This window comes from Epinephelus lanceolatus, chromosome 23 (genome assembly GCF_041903045.1).
Source record: "Epinephelus lanceolatus isolate andai-2023 chromosome 23, ASM4190304v1, whole genome shotgun sequence".
NCBI lineage: Eukaryota > Metazoa > Chordata > Actinopteri > Perciformes > Serranidae > Epinephelus > Epinephelus lanceolatus.
In genome coordinates this window covers 26,713,323-26,732,870 of record NC_135756.1, presented here as the reverse complement: position 1 = coordinate 26,732,870, position 19,548 = coordinate 26,713,323, and the positions used below count along the sequence as shown (strand labels likewise).

General features: G+C 40.3%; 1 protein-coding gene across 2 annotated transcripts in view; it reads left to right on the top strand.

Annotated features, from left to right (window-relative positions):
- Positions 1-19,060, top strand: part of cdk17 (cyclin dependent kinase 17) — a 61,180-nt gene extending 42,120 nt beyond the window's left edge. For both annotated transcript variants that reach the window (XM_078165399.1, XM_033615292.2), the window contains exons 4-17: positions 603-736; positions 4,815-4,940; positions 6,955-7,011; positions 7,103-7,217; positions 7,390-7,484; positions 7,814-7,876; positions 8,815-8,938; positions 9,081-9,201; positions 9,491-9,588; positions 9,704-9,809; positions 10,079-10,121; positions 11,832-11,922; positions 12,033-12,110; positions 15,773-19,060. In XM_078165399.1, coding sequence (XP_078021525.1) covers positions 603-736; positions 4,815-4,940; positions 6,955-7,011; positions 7,103-7,217; positions 7,390-7,484; positions 7,814-7,876; positions 8,815-8,938; positions 9,081-9,201; positions 9,491-9,588; positions 9,704-9,809; positions 10,079-10,121; positions 11,832-11,922; positions 12,033-12,110; positions 15,773-15,813 — 1,292 coding nt within the window. In that variant the 3' untranslated portion in view covers positions 15,814-19,060. The remainder of the gene's footprint in view (positions 1-602; positions 737-4,814; positions 4,941-6,954; positions 7,012-7,102; positions 7,218-7,389; positions 7,485-7,813; positions 7,877-8,814; positions 8,939-9,080; positions 9,202-9,490; positions 9,589-9,703; positions 9,810-10,078; positions 10,122-11,831; positions 11,923-12,032; positions 12,111-15,772) is intronic.
- The last annotated feature ends 488 nt before the right edge of the window (positions 19,061-19,548 follow it).

Below are 19,548 nucleotides of genomic sequence, written 5' to 3'. Positions count from 1 at the left end.
TTACAACTACTTTATAGTGAGTTATAACTATGTATAAAAGTATAAATGGGGGACTTAAGGTAAAGTGTTTTCAACTGCAAGCTATCCATCAAATTAGACTGACTGGACCAGGTGACCACGGACAACTTTAGTCTCATTTACCCAATGCCACTTTGCACAAAGGCTGCAACTAATTATTATTTTCTCCATTAATTGATTTGTTGATTAGTTGTTTGGTGTATAAAATGTGAGAAAATGGTGAAAAATGTCAATCAGTTTTTCCCAAAGCCTAAGATGACATTCTCAAGTGTCTTGTTTTGTCCACAACCCAAAGATATTCAGTTTATAGGGTTCACAGAAGAGTCAGGAAACATCAGAATATCACAATATCAGAAGATATTCACATTTGAGGACCTGAAATTAGAGAATTTTGAATAAGTTCTTAAAAACAAACTAAAACTGATTAATCAATTATCAAAGTAGGAGGAGACAAATGTAATAGTTGAAAACTAATTCATAATTTATTGCAGCTTTACTTTGAACCTTTTTAAAAAATATCCAGTATCATGTAGCTTTTTTCCATATATTTATGTGTCTTTTAATGTATTTTATTATGTTTGTAGATATTGTGCATGAGAACTTGAAGATGGGCTCAGATGGGGAGAGCGACCAGGCGTCGGGAACGTCCTCAGACGAGGTACAGTCTCCAACCGGCGTCTGTCTGAGGAACCGCATCCACCGGCGGATCTCTATGGAGGTGAGACCCACTCACATGCACACTCTACACGATAACTGCACAAAAAAAAAAAGGCTTACATGGCAACATTCCACACTCCTGCTCTGCTCTTCACCTCCTCCTCGGCCACATGGGACACCTGATTGGAGAGGGGGGCGTTTTGGGGGGGAGGATTGTTTGGCTCCTAATGGGCTCTCGGTGTCTGAGTGTCATGATACTGATAGCAGTCCCGCTCCCTGAGGACCACAGCAGCGGCTGGTAAAGAGATGCAGTGATAATCTGCGCTGTAACCACAGTGACTATCTATATGTCACGCACTTCAGCGCAGCTGGAGAGCATGCTGGGAGAGGAATCTCCTTTGTTCTCCTTGCAATGATATATATAATGAACTAATGTTGGCAATTAAACACCTGCCCGACCCCTGAACATCACTCCATCTTTGATAAGATTTCAAATAAAGCTAGAAAAAGTATTTATATTCCAGAGTCTTTTCTGCCCTCTTTAAATAAAACGTTGTAATACACTTGCTCACAGCCAAGCAAATATTCATTTTTTAGTATTTTTAGTGATATAGTGCTACTTGAAATAGGGCACAGTTGTTACAGAGGACTCCTTCCCCCCCAGTTAGTCATTTCCATGCTTTGTTCATATTTCCAGCCTGCAGACACACCTCTCCTCTAACTGGAAGCTATTTCATCAACCAGAACAAGCTTTTTAGATACTCACTGGGTCAAAGATGATAAATTGGCTTCTGTGGCCCTCAGGGTGCGCTAGACACAGTCACTTACACAAGCTCAGCAAATAAAATGTGAACAAGATAAATGGGCAAAAACTGCTCATGATTATCAGGGGACTTTTTTTTTGCCTGCTGGTTTCTAATTTCACTGCGGTTTTCGAATTTTCTGAGACATTCTTGCTGCGCGCCACCGTTGATTTCTCAGGCATTTGTTAATATTGTTTCACACTCGCCGTTACAGGCTGGAAAAGGTGGTAAACCTCTGCTCTGCGAATAAAATGATGCAAAATATTGGCCACATTACATGCAGACATTCCAAATAAATCATCTTGGTCCCTATAAATATTGAACCTGGGGGGGCAGTTTTATTCTGAAAAGGATGAGTGTGTCAGCCTGGAGGCCTCCTGCCCCCTGCTGGCAGAGGAGCGTATGTGACCCAAGCAACCAAAACCAACCTTAAAAACATCTTTGATGTTGCGTCTCTCGCTCTCACACATGGTGACCTATTTTTCGCCTGTTTTGAGTGTTTATCTCATTTGTAGGTGCACTTAACAAGAAGAGCTCAAGGATCTAGTGATAATCAGTCCACCTTGTGCGTGCGCGCGCGCACACACACACACACACACACACACAGGTAAGCTGTAGTGCGCTGCTTTTCTTGTGGTTCTTATGATACTGGCTGAGGTTTTAATTAGGCCATATTGTGTCAGTAAGGAGGTTAAGGACACAGTGTACTCTCACCTACTGTTAAGTATTGTGGTGCCTTCACACTTAGTCACCTCAGAAGTGTCACTTTTTTTATGTAAAGGAAGCACAGTAACTCTGACTCAAACATTATATCATAGAGCCAATGAAATGCTGAAGGGTGGCATGAATGTTATATGGAGAATATGTTATTACAAACTTAGCGGAAAGAACATAGTATTTAAAACCGACACATCTTCAAAGTAGGACCTTATGAAGTCCACGTTGCACCATATCCATTGTCGTAGGCCTATCCATATCACGGCTTACCAAAAAGGATTGCCTGATTGCCTGGGGCAAGTAAAACGCCAAGTCAGGCTGGTAAATTTAGCAAATCTGTTTCCCAATTGGGCAAGTGGTAAAAAGAATTAAACTGAGTTGATCGTGGAGGTGAGGAGTGAGCCAGCTCTCTTCCTTGTCATCACTGTTGAGAGTTGCACATGCACAGCACTGATCAGGCACTTGTAAATAGAAAAAAAAAAAAAAATGACAGTGGGTAAAGACAAGGTGTATGAGCTGAGGAGCAAGTGACCATTTCGGTTATCCTGGAAACAGGAGTTTAGTTGCATGGCGTTAGAGGATGTGGCAGAAATACCAACTATTAGGTGGATAACAAGGTGAATAAAATGGGGTCAATTTTCAAAGGCATGTCAAGTTTAACACAGTTTGTTTAGGTTTCTGACTCACTTGCTTGATCAAACATATCGAAATAAAAATTAATGTTGAAGCCTGCATTGATTTTTATACCTCTGCGCTGCAATAACGATGGTCAGTGCCCATGGTTGTCTGTCAGTTTGAATGTCCATTCCATTCTTGTGAGCACGATATCTCAAGAACGCCTTGAGAGAATTCCCTCAAATTTGCTCTGATCCCTAGATAGATGGGGTGTGAAGTTTCATCACAACTGTTTGATTGTTTAGAAAGGAGGTGCACTTGAGCAGAAATGCTGATACATATGTGCCATGGGAATTTCAAAATAAAGGCATGCATCAATGACAGTGGATTGTTGCTTTTTGAATCAATATGTTGCACCAGATTGATGTATTAAAACGCAGATTAAGTATGCAAGTACAGCTGCAGCAAACACATATTTTCATTTCTGTCCTCCAGTTTAGTTTGGTCAACAGTCCAACACCCAAAGATATCACATTTTAAATTATGTAAAATGGTGACAAGCAGCAGATCTTAACGTTTGAGAAGCTGCACCCAAAGTAAACATGAACATTTTTTTCTTGATAACTTGTACAATGAAATTTGTTTCCAGTTAATTTTTTGTTGATCGACTGATTGATCAATTCTTGCAGCACTATATGCAGTTGTTAACACTTGCAACAATCAGTCTGACAAAGTGCTTCAAATCTAAAGCACATTAAATAAAAATAGATGAAATGCTAAGACGACAGACAAAAGCTGTTGCAGACTGACATTTCAGTTTTAAGACACCAGTTTACATCAGAGAGAAAACTGCACTGAGTCGCATTATGTAATACTTCCCCTCTTCAAAATACCAATATGCTTTCCACATAGCCGGAGATTTTATTTTGAACTCTCAGTTGTCATAATACATCAACTCTGAGCAGCATTGTCATAAAGGACAAAGCGCTGCTGCAGTTATGAAATGAGAGCAGATGAGTTGATGATATTTGTGGAGAGGCCAAACTTGAAGAGCGCACATGAGAAGCAAACAGATGTGATGTCTCCTCTCACTATATTTTTACTCCACTCACCCTTGTTTTTCTCACATCAGTCAGCAGTATTATGTCAGTTTATCGCTATCAGATGTGGTCTTGTGTTGATCCCAGAATAGATACGATCAGTCAGCCACAACAATAAGATGCAAGCCCAGTTGTATTGACAATGACAGCCTGCAGTGTGAATACAGACTGAGAATATGAGCGTGTGAACATTAATAAACATATGTATGATTTGTTTTTATTCTAGCCTGGTTTTCTCGCTGTTTTGTTTGCCGGTGTGTGTTTTCATATTCACAATCTGATTTTCGCTCATAAAGGTTTTGCTGTTCAGCGGCAGTCACGCTTCAACACGCCGCCTTTTATTTTTACCCTCCATAACATGTTGATCGACCTGATGTCTGTCTTCTCTCGCTTGGAGTAGGTGGAGATGAGAGCGAGTTATTTCAGACATTGTGTGTGTGTGTGTGTGTGTGTGTGTGTGTGTGTGTGTGTGTGTGTGTGTGTATGTATGTATGTATGTATGTGTGTGTGTGTGTGTGTGTGTGTGTGTGTGTGTGTGTGTGTGTGTGTGGGTGGGTGGGTGGGTGTACTCAGTAGCCTACATTGTTTTGTGCTGCTTGCTGTTGGAACATGTCCCACACTACATATAGACACTAGGCATGTGTGTATGTATATATGTTCTCATGGTGTGCTGTCATGTGATCAGGTTGCATAAAAGGTAATGTGGTTACAGTGTGAAATTTAGTAAGTATGAATAGCTAGATTTCAGTCTATAGAGGTTTTAAGCTTTACATATTCAGCCTCTTTTACATAGGAGCAAAACACCTTCCCTAAACTTCAGCGCCACCACAGGAGTGTTAAATCAAAAGCTAGTTTCAATTTAAAACATTTAAAAATTCCTTTTGTGTGTGTCTGTGTGTTTTAGGACCTCAACAAGCGCTTGTCACTTCCCGCTGACATCCGAATTCCCGACGGTTACCTGGAGAAGCTGCAGCTCAGCAGCCCACCCTTCGATCAACCACTCAGCCGACGCTCCCGCAGAGCCTCGCTGGTCAGTGTCTGTGTGTGCTACCTTTTTTATTGCTTCACAGTGCAGACTCCCTCTGTGCAGGTTACCATGGCAACTGGCCCGGTGTGAGACCAGGATGGATTAATCTGGAGTCGCAAGCGCTCACCTCCTGCCATCAAATTAGATCATAAAACTGAGCCTGAGCCTCCAACATGGAGGTGTATGTATGTCAGAAGTCGGCAAACAGTGACACACAAGCTTCTAAAAGTTATTGCTCAAGGAAAATGGACAGTAATTTTGTTTCTTTTGGAAGGTAAAAATGCTGCGTTTCTTATTCTTTTAGTACTTGGATGTTACTCTCCTTATGGTGCTTTGGGTCCTGCCAGTCAGATTCTACCTTAAAGGAATAATTCACCCCTGAAATGACCGTGAGTATATGAATTACTCACCCTGTGTTAAGCTGAATACGTGAAGAAAACTCTGTTTTTCTCACATGCCTCCAAAGTGAACAGACAAAATTCTTAATGAATTGAAGTCATAGGGGTCCACGTTTAACATCAGCAAAACTATGTCAAAACATCTGTTTACAAACTCAAACAACTTGTGCAGTATAATCCAAGTCTCATTTATGCAGTGGTATGCTCAGTACTTCATGAACAGACAACATTTAACGACAGGGAACTGAACTGAAACTTAAATAAAAAAAGAACAAAAACAATAACTTTACCTTGATGAACACATAAGCTGCTGGTCTACTACTACTTCGATCAGTTAGTTTGTGTCATTGTGCGACTTCGGTGTTTTAAAGCATTAGTTGAGACTAGGATTGTACAGCATGAGCTGTGTCAGAGTTTGTAAATGGATGTTTTGATATAGTTGAATCCGTTTTTGGATTCCTCATTCACCAGAGGCATGTGAGAAAAACAGTTTTCTTCACAACTTTTATGTAACAGGGTGAGTAATTGATACACAAATGTTTATTTTAGGGGATGAAGTATTCCTTTTAAGATATTTTCCCAGCAGCTACAATGGAGAATGGTAGTAGAAAATGTTTCATTGATCTAATTCAGGGATTCGAAGTCTGACAGTGTGGGCCCCCACTCAGACAAAATTAAACAACTACATTATGCCAAATTATCCATTAGCAGTTCCTGTTCCTGAAATTTCGTTGTATTGTATGCCTTACTGTACAATGACAATAAAGGAACCTTGAACCTTGTTAGCAGTGTGCACACAGATGTATTGACACCTATCACTGGATTACTTTAAAACATGATGATTGTCAGGCTTGTTTTGGAGTCTTAAGGAGCATCTTTTTATGTATGATTTCTGAGCAGATTTATGGATGCATATTCATGAAGATATCTTCCAAAAATGGATGTCGAACTAAATCTAAAAATTTGGGTACCATGCCACTGTATTTAGATTTGTCTGACTTATGATTACAAGAAGAAGTGTGATTTTTGAAGCAAATTGCTGCAGTTTGATGCCAAGGGATTGAAAGTACCTCATGAGCCAAACTGTTTTAAAATATCTGATCTAAAATGTTGGTGAAGATTCTCAGTCATGCAGGTCATGGTAATGCTAAGTGCTATATCATTTCACCACTCATCAAAGAGGCCTCTTCAGTATTGAACTGAAGAGGCCTCTTTGATGAGAGATGAAACGTCTTCAAGAAACTCAAGCAAGTCCAGTTGCCTATGATATGGCACTTAGGACTCTGATCTGAAACATTGACTATACATGTCAGAATTTGATGTCAGTCCGTCAAAGAGTGAAGGAGCCTGAAGTTGCTTTTTGCACCATCTTTTAACACTTTGACACAGAGAAATCCATCAGCCACAGAGAACGATTTCTACAACAACAGCAACAGAAAGTGAACCAAAATAAAACACCCCTGCATTATGTTTTGAGATTATATGAAGGAATCACTGAAGGTTTCGAGCAACTTTACTTCCCAAATGAAAAAATCCTGTAAGTCTCTTAAAATGAGCAGAGTCCAAAATGGGACATAATCTGTGTTGAATTCTGACTCTGTCTTCTGTCTTTTCCACAGTCGGAGATTGGTTTTGGCAAATTGGAGACGTACATTAAATTGGACAAACTGGGAGAGGTGAGGAATTCCTGAAATCTTACCTGCCACTGTTAATGAAGGAAATATGTTTTACAGTTTATGTTAATTCAGCGTTGTGCATTGCATTCAGGGAACCTACGCTACAGTATTTAAAGGACGCAGTAAGCTGACAGACAACCTGGTGGCACTGAAGGAGATCCGTCTGGAGCATGAGGAGGGAGCACCGTGTACCGCCATCAGAGAAGGTAATCGGCTTTTGTCTCTTCGTTTTACACCTTTTACTGACAAACTTCATCAGGTCAATGCCACATGAAGCATTGTTATGGAAATCACATTTTTTTTTGTCACAATGTTCACAGACTGGAGGTTGAACTGTAATTTATCCTGCACAATCAATTCAATTCTTTGTCTTTCTAGTGTCGTTACTGAAGGACCTTAAACACGCCAACATCGTGACACTTCACGACATCGTCCACACTGACAAGAGCCTCACGCTCGTATTTGAGTACCTGGTAAGCTTCACTGCCTCCCCATGTTCTCAATGCATGATGATTTGTTGTGTTGTGTTTTGCCAAATTGCGTAAGAACAGTATCATGTTGTCATCATTATTTTACAGTCAGGAACGACAAGCGAGCAAATATCTCTGTAGCACATAGATGGAAACACTGATGCCGGTGACATGAAGGGAATGTAGGAAATGAACAGAAGTATTAAAATAGATTATTGCTGCATCAACAGGATGTGTGAAGTAGCAGATGATGAAAGACAAAGTAAAATGTACGTGATCTCTGGATGTAATTGGATCTACTTCCTGTCTTATGGTGTCATCTCTCCCTGCAGGATAAGGACCTGAAGCAGTACATGGATGACTGTGGAAACATAATGAGCATGCACAATGTAAAGGTGAGGACATATCAAACTATTCCTGATTGTCTATTTATTCTCTTTTTCCTTTGGAGTATTATTTTCCCCATGCTGTGGAAAGGTTTTATACTTGTGTGAGACCTCATGACGCAGGGCTCCGTAGATATGCGGCTACAAGCATGCACAGAGGTGTTCATGCTCAATGCTTTGTTAGCTGCCAGAATGCAAGTGGGCATACAAACACAATATTCGGTGGATAAGCAAGAAGTCAATGAGTGTTACCAGAAGAACATTACTGAAAAAATAGGCTGCTAGGCAGTAGTAGTTACCACCGATGTACCACGAAACATTGCATTTGGCTACTGTAATTATTACTGTCGCCTACCTCTAAGTCCAATTTTATATTGCTTGTTTCCCAACAGGTTGCCACTCTTGAAATTAGACTTTTTTTTTTTTTTTTTTTTTTTTAGCTTTTACAGCAATCTCGCATGTTCTTCTACACCCTGCAGCAAAAAGCATCTTCTTTCCCTAGTGTGGTGGCTATTTCTCAACAAAAAATTTAAAGCCATTTGGCTGTCTTTGCACTCAGTGAAGAATTGTAGAGATGTCTGCACAGGTGAACGTGCTCGGCCAGTCTTCCCTTTACATTTTGAACTACACAACCAAGCATTGTGGCAACTTTCAGAGCTTTGTGCTTGACGCGAAAGACAAGATGACGTCATTTTTTGACACATGAACCTCACACTGAGGACACTGTGGTTAGCTCAAACCCTACTTCAACCCTTCGTTTCCTCCTATCTGTCTGTTTAATAAAGATGAGACTGCAATGTGTTTTGGCAGGACCAAATGTTCAATATAAAGTTGAACCACTTAATGGCCCTTCGGCCAAGTTGATCCTAATAGAAGATTTTTAAAAGGTTTTTGCATGTGAAAAGACACATTAATCACAGTGAGTGTTTTTGCACATATCTTTCCAGATCTTCCTGTTCCAGATTTTGCGAGGGCTGTCATACTGTCATAAGAGGAAAGTTCTCCACAGGGACCTGAAGCCCCAGAACCTTCTTATCAATGAGAGAGGAGAACTCAAACTGGCTGATTTCGGTAAGAGGAACCACAGCAGCAGCCATTTTTCTTTTGGGGATTGGGGATGGAGTATTCCCGTTGTCCTTGTTGTAACTCCTGAAATGTTACTCTGTTGTGTAAACAATCCTAATGTCTGTTTGTGTCTTTGGTGGGCTGGCAGGTCTGGCAAGGGCCAAGTCTGTGCCAACTAAAACCTACTCCAACGAGGTGGTGACTCTTTGGTATCGGCCCCCTGATGTTCTACTGGGATCATCTGAGTATTCAACGCAGATCGACATGTGGTACAAACCTCACTAAAACCCTCCTAGTCACACTACTAATTCATGATTAGTCCATGAATTACTGTATTGATCAATTACAAATAATCATTTTAATATTCATCTAAGAGTTTGAGCCATTCATCAAGTAAAAACACAGAGTATTTTTGACCTACATCTTGTGAAATATGCATGTATTTTATAGACCAAACATTTAATCTGATAATAATTTTTAAAAGATAATCAATCATGAACACAGTCATTAGTTGCAGCCCTAGAATGACACTACTCTCCTGTGGTTGTGTGTCTGCAGGGGTGTTGGTTGTATATTCTATGAGATGGCTGCAGGTCGGCCGCTGTTCCCCGGCTCCACCGTTGAGGACGAGCTCCACCTCATCTTCAGGTTATTGGGTGAGTGACTCCTGTCAGGCCAGATCAACATAGTAACCCAAATGTCTCACCACATATATTTAACTTAACCTGGTATAATGCTATATATCTGAGAGGCTGTGATTCTTTGCTTCAGGCACACCCACAGAGGAGAACTGGCCGGGAATCTCCTCCATCGAAGAGTTTAAATCCTACAACTTCCCCAAATACAAACCACAGCCGTTAATCAACCACGCGCCCAGGTACTGTCGTCTGTGTGTGTGTGGGCCTGCTCCATCTTGTGTGTACATTTGGGGGGGGGGGGGTTTAGGCACCCATGCCTTCATTTTTTCTCCCTGCTCCTCTGCATGTATACAGTAATGGTGTGCATTCACGTGTGTGTGCTGAGGACAGGAAATCCTGTGGAAAATTTCATAGAGAGCCGTCTGCTTCCTTCCTCCCATGAGCCCCCACATTCCCATCAGCCCATGCTGCAGGCTTACTGTCACTCTTCCTTTTTTGTCTCCTCCAGGCTGGACGGCGAAGGCATCGAGCTGTTGCTGGCTTTCCTCAGAGTGAGTGTTTATGTCCTGCATAATGCCCAGAATGCAAGAATCACTCCAAACTGATTTATTTAGCTCACTTCACACCTGATGTTTTTTTTCCCTCCTTTTTTTTTATAATAACTTATAAAACACACCAGATATTAAACTAATAACCTGTTAATTTTGAAAACAGTTTAATTAACAGTTCTTCAGATGCAGAATTATTTTATTTTTACTCACTTTTTTGTATAATTTTAAGATGTCTAATATAACCATACATAAAAATCAGCCAAAGCAAGTCATTAGTGGCCAGGAGTGCTGATGTCCATGCCTAAAAATAAACTAAACTTTGCTCATGCGTGCAGTCCTATGCCAAAGTTCCTTGATAAAAATTGTGGCGCTATAGTAATCGTCTTAAGTTTAAAACTCTGAAAAATCATAACAATTCAGTTGTACGTGCTACGACTTTGCAGCTATCACCAAAATGTAGCCCCAACTGAGCAGAAATGTTCATACGCTTCAAGCTGGCAGGAATTATTAGGTCTGTCACTGTCTTTGTCAAAAATAGTAAAAGTAATTAAACTTGCCTCCTCCTACATTATTTGCATATCAGACTTGCTACACAGCACCTTCAGACTGTCCTCCACAAATAAACGAGACAGATTCTTTAAATATCAAAGACTGAGCCCACAGTGCATTGAAATGTTTCAGTGTAAGCCGTAATGGAAACAGCTACTGCAAATTACTTGAAGTAAATCTCCAGTATTCAGGAAACAGGGCCAAAGTTTCACATTATGGGAGAAGTAGTATGTTAAATTTCAGAACTGTATCTCAAAAACTGAATTTTCGGCAATATTTTGAATTCTCTCCTTGTGAACTATTGCAGTCAATGGAAGTGAGAGCATCTTTAAACATCAGTTTGTCACTTATGCAGCAATTTGTACAAATAAATTACAGACATCTCTCTATGTTGTTCAGATGGATTACAAATATTTTCAGAATTTTGCCTTGATAACTGAAATCTGCCTTTAAACACAACCCTGGTGATTGTTGAAATCATAGTGTGAAGCCAATCCTTAGCTTCTCATTTGGCAGGTAGCTCAACAAGCTCATGACTTGCCCTTGGTGTCTATGGTTGTGAGTTTGAGCCTTGGGTGATACAAAATGAACATGCTAATGCCTACTTGAGCTCATTCCCTCTTCCTCCTTCCTGTTCGTCCTCCTCAAAGTGTCCGGCCCAGACTTTCTGCCAGGCTGCAGCTATAATTATTCTTGCCGTTATTAGTTGTATTATCAGTAAACATGCTGGACTGAAGTGCTTGAATGATCATTGTTGACCGTCAGGAGCTGTGTGGTGAGCCCAGTGGTTTATTAACTTCCTGTTTGAGCTTTTAACTACTTCTCACAATCTTCATTTAGTAAATGCAGCTGGTACAGATGTCAGCACATGGACTAAATGTGATGACATCATCACAAGATAATGAATACTTAAATAATACCACCCATTAATATTATAATCCATTCTCTCTTTCCCATCATCAGATTTTACTTTGGAAATGAATTCCGTTAGTACCAGCTGTAGACAGCAGGAGGCGTAGCACCATCAGGGTTGCTTTTTTTCAAATATATTTTAGTTCATCTCAGTTTATCAGAGTGAATCACTGATAACAGACACAACAGCCACAGCTTAATCTGCTAAAATCACAGGATAGTTGATATTTCCTGTTTCTGCCCGCACAGTACGAGTCTAAGAAGAGGACCTCAGCTGAAGAGGCGATGAAACATTCCCATTTCAGGCAGCTCGGGATGAGAGTTCACACACTGCCTGAGAGTGAGCACACACACAAACACACACACATCTAAATAAAGCTGCAATCTGTCTGTCTTTTTTCTTCTTTCCTGCTGTTTTGCTGTAAACTGAAGCTCTCCTCTGTGTTGCAGGTGTTTCAATATTCACATTAAAAGAAGTGCAGCTACAGAGGGATCCTGGCTACAGGAACTCCTTGTATCCAGAGTCAGGTGGGTGGGAAACACATCCACATGCTTCGGTGTTCAACCTTCATGGATCATGAGACAAAAAATTTAACTTTTCCTACTTACTCATGTGGCAATTATAAGAAAGCAGGTAAAAAAGTCCCTTTTCAACAGTCATAGGCTGGCTTAGCTTGGTCTGGTTTGACTTCCCACATCAGCCCAGTGCAGCAGAGATATGCCTCACCATTACAACAAAATTACCCACTTGATGGTATGAACGACGAAGTTTAAAAGCAGCAGACTGATCCATGGTTTAAGTCCCCCGCTATTTTTGTTCCAAGTGTTTTCCCATCACACAGCACGTCAGTTAAAAGAAGTTTACCTGTTCCAGGTGAGCTGTTTGCAGAGGTGCAGTAAGAGCCTGTTGTCTGCAGCTCATCATCGAACATCTCACTGTGGCACTTTCTGCTTTTACGCATCCTCCTTGTGGTATTAGTATTGAAGAAAAGCTGCTTGCAAAGTTCCACTAATTCTGTGATAAACACATTTAATATCCTATAGATTCTTCACAATAAACATTGTTGCTTTGTTGTGTAAAAGCTTTTATTGTGAAGCCACAAAATAAGGAAATGTTGGGTTTTCAGCAGTAACTTAATGCGACTCATATGGCTGATAGTGAACATGAAACAGTAAAATGAAGCAGCTATCTAATGTACAAACAGGGACACAGAAGAGAAACTAAACTCCAAACCACAGAGATTCACTTAGAAGCTACAAAAGTACTGAGGTCTAAAGACACAGAAACTTTTGAAAACACCTTTCTCTCTGGTCTCCTGCAGACAAAGGTGAGTTGAATCTCGAGGGGGTAGGGTGTTGGCTTCTGGTAGTAAGACATTACCACTACCTGAATGGAGGTGGTCAGTAAGCTTTTTGACCTACTCCAGAGAAGGTCCATCTCAGGCACCACTTGGCATGGCTTAGCATGTTAAAACTGACAAAGGAAATGCAAATCGGCATGGAATAGCTTGGCTTGGTGCAGCCAAAAATGACACTGGAAAAGGCCCATAACTTAAAAAGACTGACAGGCCTCTCTCTTATATGATTGTGGCAGTTAATGATACTTCAGTGATTACAGGTGACCTATAATGCCTTTTCCTATTTTCTGTCATCTATATATAATGTTATAATGTCAGATATTCATATCAAATGTGGCCAAAATTTCTAATAATGCGGCACACATTTGTAAAAGTAATCCCTGTGAGCTAAGAACTCAAACTGGTCTACATACTGTTTCCAACAATTTTTCTAATTTCAGTTTTCAAGTTGATGTCAGCTTGTGACAGATTTCTTAAAATGGTCATCTGCTCCAGGCACACTACTGCAAGTGTTTACATTATGTCACCTACACTGCTACATGTAGCTACATGCTAATGTCAGAGAAACGTGTAATCTTGGTCGCCAATTTTGTTATTTTCTCCCCGATTATTGATCATATTCCTGCTGAAACATCCCCGGATAAGTTTAGAAGCTTTTATCTGTAGAAAGTGCCACTACTCTCTATCACGGTCATTTGCCTGGCTGCACTAATGGTGCATAGATGCCAAGATATGGAAGACTCAGAAATGCTGACCAGTCACAGTAGAATGGGTTTCTTCAGGAGGAAGGCTTAAAGAGACAGACGCTGAAACAAAACCCTCTTTAAAAAGAGGGTGAATACAGGGGATGGGAATTGATAAGATTTTATTGATACCAATGCCATTATTGGTTTTGCTCATCAGTCCAATTGTTTTTTTTTTAATTCCCTTATTGATTTCTCATCAATTTTCCATTTGGAAAAAGTAGCCCTACTCAGGTTTTATTATCTCAACTCAGTGTAGAAGTTGTTATAGAAAGGCATGCATGTCACTCAGTCTGTCTGTTATTGTCTAAAATCTATGAAATGAGAGAATATTTGCACAACATTCAGTTTAATGTAGGTTTTCTTAGTCAAAGAAAAAACCTGCCGAGCCTGCCTCTGCAGCACTAATGTTATTTAACAGGATATTTATCTTCTGTAATGGAAGTGCTGCTCAGTTGTGTGTAGAGTGTCAGATACATGGCATTCCTGGAATTCAAGCCCATGTTGTGTCGAAAACAGCTGGAATTGCTGGTGTTTCCATCCTTCCTTGAATTTTTTTACAATGTTTTTCTTCGTGAAATAAATCCACACTTAGAATCATTTTTCCTATTTCCGTCATGAGTCGTTCTAGTTTCCAGCAGTGTAGACGCATGAGTTTGACATCATTGTTTTGCAATGCGCAACTGTTAGGAAAACATGCATTAATAAAAGGAACTGATAAACTCTGAGGCACACAATCCTGATGGGTCAGACAATTTGGAGCCAGATTTCACCTTACTTCCCGTTCCTAAATACAAGTGTTCCAGAAAAATACATCATAAGTATAAACCTGAAAAAAAAGCATCGTAGGTCCCCTTTAAAGATCATACCTTCATAGATTTGGGAGATTCACAAGAGACAGATTCATGAAAGAATGGTTCAAACTGAAGCAGCAGAGGCTGAAATATCCTGACTTTCAGTTCCTAGAATATGTCAAGCTACAAAACATACATTTCCCATAATGCAGCAGGAATAGCATCTTTAATTAGACCCTCCCTGCCTCCTAAATGCCCACTTCTTGCAAACCACTAATGCAGACTTTTCCTTCAGTCCCACATAACCCTGACGACATCATCAGGGTTTTTCTTTTGTTATTTTTAACCTTAGAAAGCCCCCCCTCAGAACTGCAGAAGACATTAAAGGGATAGTTTAGATGTTTTTAAATGTGGTTGTATTAGGTACTTGTTCATAGTCAGGGTATTATGTACAGCCAGCAGACTGAAGAAGCTGGCTGAAGTCCAACAAGGAAGTTGAGCAATGCTGTGGATGGGGGTCAGCAATAAAATGTACTTTAGCCACCCGAATAAAAGTCCATAAAAGTTAGTCATCAGTTTAAGCGTACGCTATACTGAGAGTGTTTTCACCGAGTATTTCACCTTTCTGTCGGACAGCCCATTCTGACAGGGCACGTTTTTATGGCTTCATTTTCACATCTATGCTCTCATCAAAGCCGCCAGACTCCATCGACAAAAACAGTGATTTTAACTTGCTGAATGTGGGAGCTGCTAGTCTACAGCTGCCTTGATCAAGTAGTCAGTTTGTGTGATTGTGTGACTTTGTTGAATCTAAAGTGACTCTTTAAAATGCCCAATTCACACAACAACACTAACTAACTAACTTAATAAGGCAGCGGTAGACTGTCAGCTCCTGTGTTCAGCTGTGTTAAATCACTGTTTTTCTCAATGGAGTTTGGCTTTGAAGAAAATGACCTAACGGCTTCACTTCACCGTTAGAAATCACTTTCTAACATTAATGTAATGCAGTGAAAACATTCTTAATATGACTTACACTGATTATGGCTTTTTTTTAGATGGCTAAAGTACATTTTGTTGCTGACCCCTCCACAGCAGTACATTGCTTAGCTTCCATGTTGGACTCCAGCCTGCTTCTCTAAACTGGAAGCGTGCTGACTGACATCTACTGTATGTAACACTGATGGCGCTCTTTAAACTGTCTAAAAGTAATTATCTATTGCTGAAGGCCACATATAGCATCTAAAAGCAAAGGCATTGTGGGTATTATATTTTCAGAGTTTTTCCTTTTCTTCCAGGTAACGGAAAGATCAACAGGAGGCAGAGCATGCTCTTCTAAAGTGTGATGAAGAGGATAGTCGACTTCCCAACTTCATCATCACTTCCCACCAACCTCTCGCATGAGCCCACCTCCCGTCGGAGTGAACCCCCCCATCCCTCTTACCTGCACACACACACACACACACACACACACACACACACACACACACAAACACGCACACACACCCCTCTGAGCGAGTGACTCTGGGTTGAATCTATTTGGAGACTGTGTTTATTTATTGGGGGGGGTGAGGTTGAATTTTTTGCTGCTAAACTACTACTGTCTGTATTTAACACACCGTGTGTGTGCGTGTGCATGTGTGTGTACATGATGTGAACTCGAGACGCCATGCACAGTTGAGCAGTCAGAAAGGTTACTGTTGTTTGTCTTCTGACTACGCTTCTCCGGCTTCGTTTGAGTTAGAATTCCACTGATGTTGATGTCGACGCTGTGATCCAAGTTGTTGTTCTTGTTGTCGTGCTTGGAGACCAAACGCTTCAGTTTCTTCAGTTTTTTTTTTTTTTATAAATATGTATATCTCTATATATTTGGAATTAATGTTTTGTTTTTCTTCGAGCTTCCGTGACTGAACTCTACAACATTTCCAGGTTTAGAAAGACTGGGACACTGGATGGTCTTGGTGGGGAAAAAAACGGTTCCTCTGGATTCATGATTTTCCCTAAACATTTCTGTCAACTCTTCTTCTAGAGGCCCTGCTGCCCTCAGGAGGGTTACACCGGGGGACCAAAAGCAGGACTGTTAGCAGATTGTGGTAACAGTTTTAAGCTGAGGGTTAAAGAAGCACACATAGAGTCTGATCAAACTGGGAGAACATGAAACCAACTTTCGGTTCTTGTGTTCTTTTTGACCGTTCTGGCTCAGCGACGGGCCCAAACTGAGGAGGAGGGGGAGGCAAACAGTTGGTAAGACGAGCAAAAGGCACGGCTGAAAGAGGAGGAATACTGGAGCTGAACAGGAAGTCATGTGACATCCCACAGGAAGCCGGCAAGCCTTCCCTAAAACCCCTCACAAAACTGCCAGGACTTCAGTGCTTTTTTAAAAAACAAATGCAAGCTACACTTTTCTTGCTCTGTGTGCGTTCAGAGATCTCACTGCAGTTAAGTCTTTGTTTTTAACTTGCACTTCAGCGTTTTGTTTTTTTTTTGTTTTGTTTTGTTTTGGTTTTTTGTATCAGGGACCCGTGCCTCGACATGGCCGAGTTTACCCAACAGTATTAAGATGTGTTCTCTGTGTCTGTGACATTTTGACCTCTCCTTGTGAAACAACAGTGTCATTGTGGCATGTTTTTCAGAGGGGAGGGCGGTTGGTTGGGGTGGGATAGCGGGGCTCGGGGTGGGGTGTTCAAAAGCAAAATGGTTGTTTTCCACTTGGCGTTGGACCACTGCTCTCTCCAGCATTTGTACACAAGAAGAAAAAAAAAAGATTTCAAATTGAAATTTTAGATTTAACTGCCCGCTGTGTTGTTTGCAACTGACAGTGATGCTACAGATGAAGCCGGTTGTGAAGTCTCACTTTTTACTGCATGTTGACTGAAGCATCTCCCAGAGATCACTTTTTAAACGTGTACTGGTGCATTCTGGGTTTAATTTAGTTGCAGTGAATATTTGTCTTATTCCTGTGGACGTAGGTGTTGTTACCTTTTGTCCTGATATTTCCAGCAGTTATGTGATAGCAAAAAGTGTTTAATCGCTGTAAAGGAATAGTTTGACATTTTGGGAAATATGCTTATCCACTTTGTTGAGAGAGTAAGATGAGACAATGGCTAACACTTGTGTCTGTACAGTGCGCTAGCACCAAAAGTCCGTTAGCTTAGCTTGGCTTTGCACAAGACTAAATTCTGATTTTTGTAGGAATTAAACAAAGATGTTGTTCATAGTGATAGAGGTTCTTTTCGGCAGATTTTATTACTTTTAACTAGAACCAGGCGAGCTGTTTGCCCCTGTTTCTATTTTTTATGCTAAGCTAAGCTAACCAGCCACTGGCTCAGCTACATGGTTTTACTTTATTGTACAGACCTGAGAGTGGTATCCATCTTCTCATGTAGTTTTCAGCAACAAAGACAATACACCTATTTCACCAAAATTTCAAACTCCTTTGAAAGATTTGTGGTAAACATTAAGATTTAGCGTCAGACCTTCAGAATCAAAGCGCAAGTGATCCGATTCAACACCACACAAGGAGAAATCCATCATGGAAAAGGCATAGAGCGATTTCTACACTCACAGTAGCAAAAAAAATCAAGTGCAGTGCAGAAGCCTCAGCACTAAAAACCCCAGGAATGCATCAAACAGCACAGGTTGAACATGTAAGAGTATTGCAGCTCTTTTGCTCGACATCGTCATGAAAATGTCACATTTATTGTCTGCTGAGATTTAAAGGATTAGAGCAACACTTACTGATTTGCTAGAACATGCTAGAAAAGGGCAGGACGTATCACTAATGCTTGTTAAACTAATTATTAGCTGAGAGCATTAATGTAATAAACATTAACAGAGCTTGCAGCTAATAGTGTAATAACCCTGTAAACATACCCATTTCAAATTTAAACCTCTGACGGAATATTTCTTTTCCCTCAGCAGGGATCAAACTGTAATAATGAGCTTATTATTTCATAAATTGAAGCTCAAGACAAAGAGAAGAAATGCAGATGGAAGATTTAATAGTTTACATTTCAAATAATGAAACAATTATTGTGTTCACAGGAAATAAGTCATTATATTAATGGTAGACATCCTGTATTACGTTGACCCATTGCCCCATGATTTCTCCCTTGGTAGCTGTAAAATGAGAAATCATTTTCCTTCCACTTATAAAGCATTTCACATTAACTGTGTCAGTGTGTTTCATTGACAATTTATCACACATTTTCTACAAGTGTCCCTGTAATCAAACATAATGCAGGATTATTCCACTGTTAACTGCAAACTGTTTTTGCTAATGGCAGTTTTTTTGACATGAACAGCAGCGACATGCACGAAAGGAGATTTCTACAACGGCTAAATATTTATCGTTGTAAAACTGTAAACTTTTTCAAATGTATGAATGACCTGAATTCATGTGAACATGTCTGACCGCGCGCGTGTGTGTATGTATGTGTGTGCCTGATGCATGGAAGGCCTGCTGTGTTGTGAATTCGACCTCTCTGAAACACTGAGCTGCCGGTGAACAGTTGGTGTGTGACTCTTTTTACTGGAACTATTTATTTCTCATAACCATCGAAAGTAAATTTAATCTGTTTCATAAAGAGTCTGTGCAGCGGTCGTTCTTTAAGTGGTGAATGTGTGTGTATTAACAACTGAAACTGATACAGATGATCTGAAAAGTAAAATTATTTATTCCAAAAAAAGGTAACATTTCTCACGACAAAACACAAGCAAATCATTGAGAATACATTTCCAATAAATTTATAAAAAATAACCAGGAGCCATTTTACAATAAAAAAGAAAGTTTGTGCAATTTTGACCTGGAATGTCTGTTAAAACCTGGTTTAAAGCTTAATACATTTACACAAGTCTTACAATATTGAAGGCACAGCTGGTAAAAGGCTGGAAAGTACAGTGCATCAAAAAAAAGGCATGAAACTGTAGGCCTACAGATAAAAAAAATGTTCACAGCGTCAAGATAAAGCAATGCAGAAGGCAAAAATGAAGATTTTGACAGCGTTTTAGTGAGCTGGCTAGCAGGTGCTCTGCTAGGAGTCAGTCATCTCATGTGGCCACACTTAAACAATCC